The sequence below is a fragment of the Zonotrichia albicollis genome, chromosome 23 (genome assembly GCF_047830755.1).
Source record: "Zonotrichia albicollis isolate bZonAlb1 chromosome 23, bZonAlb1.hap1, whole genome shotgun sequence".
NCBI lineage: Eukaryota > Metazoa > Chordata > Aves > Passeriformes > Passerellidae > Zonotrichia > Zonotrichia albicollis.
The window spans coordinates 2,127,612-2,134,548 of NC_133841.1; the positions used below are offsets into that span (position 1 = coordinate 2,127,612).

General features: G+C 51.5%; 1 protein-coding gene across 3 annotated transcripts in view; it reads right to left on the reverse strand.

Annotated features, from left to right (window-relative positions):
* Positions 1-6,857, reverse strand: part of FBXL20 (F-box and leucine rich repeat protein 20) — a 61,629-nt gene extending 54,772 nt beyond the window's left edge. The window contains exon 1 of one of the 3 annotated variants that reach the window (XM_074557831.1): positions 6,684-6,857. In XM_074557831.1, coding sequence (XP_074413932.1) covers positions 6,684-6,704 — 21 coding nt within the window. In that variant the 5' untranslated portion in view covers positions 6,705-6,857. Of the gene's footprint in view, positions 1-3,780; positions 3,799-5,318; positions 5,490-6,683 lie in introns of those variants that run through there. The other 2 variants (XM_074557829.1, XM_074557832.1) reach the window with 2 other exon arrangements.
* Between the last annotated feature and the right edge of the window lie 80 nt (positions 6,858-6,937).

The window sequence follows — 6,937 nt, forward strand, 5'->3', positions numbered from 1 at the left end:
AAATAATGATAATATTAAAATAATGATATTAAAATAATAATAGTAATAGTAATAGTAATAGTAATAGTAATAATAATAATAATAATAATAACAATAATAATAACAATAATAATAACAATAACAATAACAATAATAATAACAATAACAATAACAATAATAATAATAATAATAATAATAATAATATTAAAATAATAATAATTGTCAAGCCTGAAACAGACACAATATTTCAGTCATAGCCCCAAATCTGGATATTTTTCCCCCAAAATAACATTGCAGACTCCTGATTCCCCTGGAACTTCCCTGGCAGCACCCACAGGTGAGGAGGAAAAGGAGAATTAAAAACCCACAGCCCTTCATGAGCTTACAGGATTCCAAATTCCTGCCCAATTTTCCCCCTGTGCCATGAAATGGGAACTCTCCACAACCATCACAAACTGGTTTCTAGGGAGCACACAGGAATTCCCACCCATTCTGGAAATTAAATCTAAGCGTGAAACACACGTTTTGGAAACTTTTCTGACCAATATAAATAATAAATTTAAAGGAAAACAGCTCTAAAACTTTCCAGGTTATGCAGGTGAGTGGAAAGGAAATAAAGGATTTCCATGCTGGGGAAATGAAGGATTTATAATTATGGAATGGTTTGGGATGGAAGGAACCTCCAAACCCATCCAGTGCCACTCTGCCATGGCAGGGACATTTCCCACTGTCCCAAATTGTCCCTCCCCAAACCCTTCCAGGGATGGGGCAGCCACAGAACACAGCAAACAAACAGGATGATTTTTAAAAGGCACTTCTTGCAGCCCAAAATAATCCTTTCTATACCACACCAACTCTTCCTGTATAAATATAGGTTTAAAAAAATGAATTTTAGGCCTCAAAGGCTCCTCGAGCATTTTGCTGCTTTTCCAACTTGTCTGGTTTTTTTTGTTTTTTTTTTTTACTATGAGAAGAAAATAACATTCCACAGCAAAGAAATAAACCCCACCCAAAAGAGGCCAAACAAAGCCTTTCCCCAATGGATTGGGTTCATCGTGTCCTGGTGCAACCCTGATGGAAATCCTCCCAAAAACTGCAATGAACTCCAGCACTGCAAGGCTGAGGCAGCAAAGGATGTTGATTGTTGATTCCCTAGGAGACATTTCCTCCCAAAATCTGTCACCAACCTGATTTTACTCTGTTCAGCAAGGCAAAATAATAAAAAAAAAGCTCTAGGGGGGTAAAAAAAATTTAAATAAAAAATTAAGTGCAGGCAAGAAGAGCCCAGAAGAGTAAATACAATAATTGTGGGTAATGCAGGGCTCACGTGCAGGCTCCTCTGTGGAGCTCCCAGGGTGAGCCCAGTGCTTTTAATGCCACAGAAACACCAATTTTACATTTTATTACACATTATATTATACATATTATTACAATATTATATTTAAATCACCTGAGGAAGGTGAGCAAGGCTGAGGAAGCAAAGGATGTTGATTCTTGATTCCCTAGGAGCCATTTCACCCCAAAAATCTGTCACCAACCTGATTTTACTCTGTTCAGCAAGGCAAAATAATAAAAAAAAAGCTCTAGGGGGTAAAATAAATAAATAAATAAATAAATCAGTGCAGGCAAGAAGAGCCCAGAAGAGTAAATACAATAACTGTGGGTAATGCAGGGCTCACGTGCAGGCTCCTCTGTGGAGCTTTTAGTGCCACAGAAACACCAATATTACATTTTATTACACATTATATTACACATATTATTACAATACTACATTTAAATCACCTGAGGAAGGTGAGCAAGGCTGAGGAAGCAAAGGATGTTGATTGTTGATTCCCTAGAAGACATTTTCCCCCCAAAATCTGTCACCAACCTGATTTTACTCTGTTCAGCAAGGCAAAATAATAAAAAAAATTTAAATAAAAAATTAAGTGCAGGCAAGAAGAGCCCAGAAGAGTAAATACAATAATTGTGGATAATGCAGAGCTCATGTGCAGGCTCCTCTGTGGAGCTTTTGGTGCCACAGAAACACCAATTTTACATTTTATTACACATTATATTATACATATTATACTACATTTAAATCACCTGAGGAAGGTGAACAAGGCTGAGGAAGCAAAGCATGTTGATTGTTGATTCCCTAGGAGCCATTTCACCCCAAAATCTGTCACCAACCTGATTTTACTCTGTTCAGCAAGGCAAAATAATAAAAAAAAAGCTCTAGGGGGTAAAAAAAAAATATAAATTAAAAAATCAGTGCAGACAAGAAGAGCCCAGAAGAGTAAATACAATAATTGTGGATAATGCAGAGCTCACGTGCAGGCTCCTCTGTGGAGCTTTTAGTGCCACAGAAACACCAATTTTACATTTTATTACACATTATATTACACATATTATTACAATATTACATTTAAATCACCAAACTCGCAGCTCTCACACGGATCTGATGGAAGAGGAAGAAAACAACCCCACGTGCAGTGTGGGACCACCAGCATTCCCTGTCCCTTTCTCACCTCCAGGGCTGAGAATCCCCCCAGAGCCTCTCTGGTTCACATTAACCAGAATTTTCCCTGCTCCTTTCTCACCTCCAGGGCTCAGAATCCCCTCAGAGCTTCTCCAGTTCATCACTAACCAGAATTCAGAATTTTCCCTGCTCCTTTCTCATCCCCAGGGCTGAGAATCCCCCCAGAGTTTCTCCAGTTCACCACTAACCAGAATTTTCCCTGCTCCTTTCTCACCTCCAGGGCTCAGAATCCCCTCAGAGCTTCTCCAGTTCATCACTAACCAGAATTCAGAATTTTCCCTGCTCCTTTCTCATCTCCGGGGCTGAGAATCCCCTCAGAGCCTCTCTAGTTCATCACTAAACAGAATTTTCTCTGCTCCTTTCTCACCTCCAGGGCTGAGAATCCCCTCAGAGCTTCTCCAGTTCATCACTAACCAGAATTCAGAATTTTCCCTGCTCCTTTCTCACCTCCATGGCTCAGAATCCCCCTCAGAGCCTCTCTAGTTCACATTAACCAGAATTTTCCCTGCTCCTTTCCCATCTCCAGGGCTCAGAATCCCCTCAGAACCTCTCTAGTTCACCCTAACCAGAATTTTCCCTGCTCCTTTCTCACCTCCAGGGCTGAGGAATCCCCTCAGAGCCTCTCTAGTTCACATTAAACAGAATTTTCCCTGCTCCTTTCTCATCCCCAGGGCTGAGAATCCCCCTCAGAGCCTCTCTAGTTCACATTAACCAAAATTTTCCCCGCTCCTTTCTCACCTCCAGGGCTGAGAATCCCCTCAGAGCCTCTCTAGTTCACATTAAACAGAATTTTCCCTGTCCCTTTCTCATGTCCAGGGTTGAGGAATCCCCTCACAGCTTCTCCAGTTCATCACTAACCAGAATTCAGAATTTTCCCTGCTCCTTTCTCACCTCCAGGGCTCAGAATCCTCCCCAGAGTTTCTCCAGCTCACCCTAAACAGAATTTTCCCTGCTCCTTTTTCACCTCCAGGGTTGAGGAATCCCCTCAGAGCCTCTCTAGTTCATCACTAACCAGAATTTTCCCTGCTCCTTTCTCACCTCCAGGGCTGAGAATCCCCCTCAGAGTTTCTCCAGCTCACCCTAACCAGAATTTTCCCTGCTCCTTTCTGACTTCCAGGGCTGAGAATCCCCCTCAGAGCCTCTCTAGTTCACATTAACCAGAATTCAGAATTTTCCCTGCTCCTTTCTCACCTCCAGGGCTGAGAATCCCCTCAGAGCTTCTCCAGTTCACCACTAACCAGAATTTTCCCTGCCCTGCCATCCTCCAGCCACGTTTTTACCATTCCAGGCTCTTTTTTGTCCCCTGGAAGGGCCGGGCAGTGTGGAGAAGCAGCGAGCAGGGATTTCCATCCTCCTCTGGCAGCGATGGGAAGTCAATCCCCGCCGCTGCCCTTCCTCCCTACGCCCTCCTCCTCCTCCTCCTCCTCCTCCCACGGGAAGACAGCTGGGACAACAATGCGGCTGGAATGGCCCTGGCTCCACACTCCGCTTTGTGCCACGGCCTTTGAATAGATCTCATTGTTTACCCTCCTCTCCTTCCGTCCTCTCCATCCCCCACCTCCCCGTAAGCAAATTTTTTATTTTTCCCCCCTCCAGCTAAAAATAAAAAATAAAAAATATATAAAAAAAGCGGCGCTGGGGGTTTCTTTTTGTATCCCCCCCCCCACAAAGGTTCTGTGGTGTTTTCCAGGCGCGTTTTCCCCACAGCTCCTGCTCAACTTGGCTGGCAGCGCTCGGACCCGCAGCAACACGTTGGCAGCAGCTGTGACCCCCCCCAAAAATCCCACCCGGGAGGGTGGAATAAACGGGGGGACCCCCAAAATGGGGTGGAGGAGGAGTTTCACCCCCTAAACTCGCACCCCCGATTCTCCCCAGCCCCATTCAGAGCAGGGAATCAGATGGGGGAACCCCCTCCCCAAAAAGGGATGGAGGGGGAAGAGGATTCACACTGAGCCCCCCCCTCTTTTATACCCACAGACCCTCCCCAGCCTCATTGACACTGAGCCCCCCAAAAACTGGGAAGGGAAGAGTTTAACGCCAGCACCCCCAAATCTGGGGGTCACAGCTCTGAGAATCTCCGTGTCCCCAAAGTCACCCCCAGCCCCATTTACAGAACCCCAAGGGGGTTCACATCTGCCAACAGAACATCCCCCCCTCGAAAATGGGGGGTGCAGGGGAAAAATGTCACATCAGTGACCCCCCAAAACCGGGGGACACAGCTCTCGACCACCCCCCCATCACAGCCCCATTTACAGGGAGTTCATATCCGTCAATATACAGGAAAATATACAGGAGTTTATATCCGTCAATAGAACATCCTCCCAAAAATGGGGGGTGCAGGGGAGAAATGTCACACCAAAGGCACCCCAAACCCAGCCCTGAGCCTCTCATCCTGAGCCCCCCATTCACAGAGAGTTTATATCCGTCAATAGAACACCCCCCCCAAAAATGGGGGGTGCAGGGGAGAAATGTCACCAACCAACCCCCAAATCCGGGGGGGTACAGCCCTGAGCCCCTCATCCCAAACCCATTCACAGGGAGTTCGCATCCGTCAGCAGAAAATCCCCCCAAAAATGGGGGGGTGGAGAGGAGAAATGTCACACCAAAGGCACCCCAAACCCGGGGGCCACAGCTCTGAGCCCCCCGGGCCGCCCTCAATCCCCAGCCCCATTCACCCCGCGTCCCCCCAGGCCCGCGCTGTCCGGGAGGGTCCCCAGAGCCCTCAGGGGGGGTCGCTCACAGCGCGGCCCGGCTCCCCCCGCTCCTCCTCGGCCGGGCCAGGCCGGGCCTCTCCCCGCGGGACCGGCCGGGGCCTCACCTCAAAGCGGCTCTTAGTGACCCCGTTCATCTCCCTGCGCATGGCGGGGCCGGCGCGGGGGCGGCGGGGGGCGCGGGGCCCGGGGCGATCGCGGGTGCCGGAGCCGCGGCCTCCGCCCGGCGCCGCCGCCGCGTCCGCTCAACTTCGACCCAAAACAAAAACACTGCGCACCTGCCAGCAACGGGAGCGCTGATTGGACAGCGCGGCCGTGAGGGGGGAGGACGGGAACGGGGAGAGGGAGGGGAGAGGGGAGAAGGGAAGGGAAGGGAAGGGAAGGGAAGGGAAGGGAAGGGAAGGGAAGGGAAGGGAAGGGAAGGGAAGGGAAGGGAAGGGAAGGGAAGGGAAGGGAAGGGAAGGGAAGGGAAGGGAAGGGAAGGGAAGGGAAGGGAAGGGAAGGAGAGGGGAGAGGGGAGAGGGGAGAGGGGCGCACAGCGGGGAATGAGGGCTTTGGGAGAGGAGAGGGGAGGGGAAGCCGGAGAAAAGGGAGCTGCGGAAAAGAGGGGGACGGGAGCGGGGCTGGCAAAGGGAGAGGGTCCCGGAGTCGGGGGGACGGGACCGGGGAGAGGGAAGGGAGAGGGGCGCACAGCGGGGAATGAGGGCTTTGGGAGAGGAGAGGGGAAGCGGGAGAAAAGGGGGTGCGGAAAAGAGGGGGACGGGAGAGAGGAGAAGGGCAAACAGCGAGGTGGGGAATGAGGGGTTTGGGTGGAGCGAGGGGAGAGGAAGGGGGAACCCCTAGGGAGAAAAGGGGGGTGCGGAAAAGAGGGGGACGGAAGCGGGAGAGGGATGGGAGATAGGGGAGCACAGCGAGGTGAGGAATGAGGGCTTTGGGAGAGGACGGGGGTAGCCGGGGGAGAAAAGGGGGTGCGGAAAAGAGAGGGAGCGGAGGGGATCCCGGGGCCGGGGGGACGAGACCGGGGTTGCCCTGAGGATGCGGGTCCGGGGTTGCCCTGGGGACGGTGAAAGGATGAGGAGGGGGACACACACATGACCGGTGGACATACATGACCGGGAGGACACACGCATGACCGCGACACACACACTCACAACCGGGGGGACACACACATGACCGGGGGACACACATGACCAGGGGGACACACACATACACGCCCGGAGGGACACACACACACAACCGGGAACACACACATGACCGGGGGATATACATGACCGGGGACACACACACACAACCGGGAACACACACATGACCGGGGGACATACATGACCGGGGACACACACACACAACCGGGAGGACACACACATGACCGGGAGGACACACACACACACACCCAGGGGGACACACATGACCGGGGACACACACACACAACCGGGGGGACACACACACACACGACCGAGGCTCCCCCCACCTACCCCGCAGGCCGCCGCCCCCATCGCGCCGCCGCGGGGCCCGCCCGCCCCCTGCCCCCGGTACCGGGGCCGCGGGACCCCCCCGGCCCGCAGGACGCTCCCCCCGGTGTCCGGGGGGCTGCGGGGATCGGGGGTCCCGGGAGGGGGGGGGGGGCATCCCCCGCCTCTCCGGTCTCTTCCGGGAGCAGCGAGTTCAACCAATCAGCGCGCGGCGTGAAGGTGACGTCATGGTGATGTCATTGTGGCGGGAAAACCAA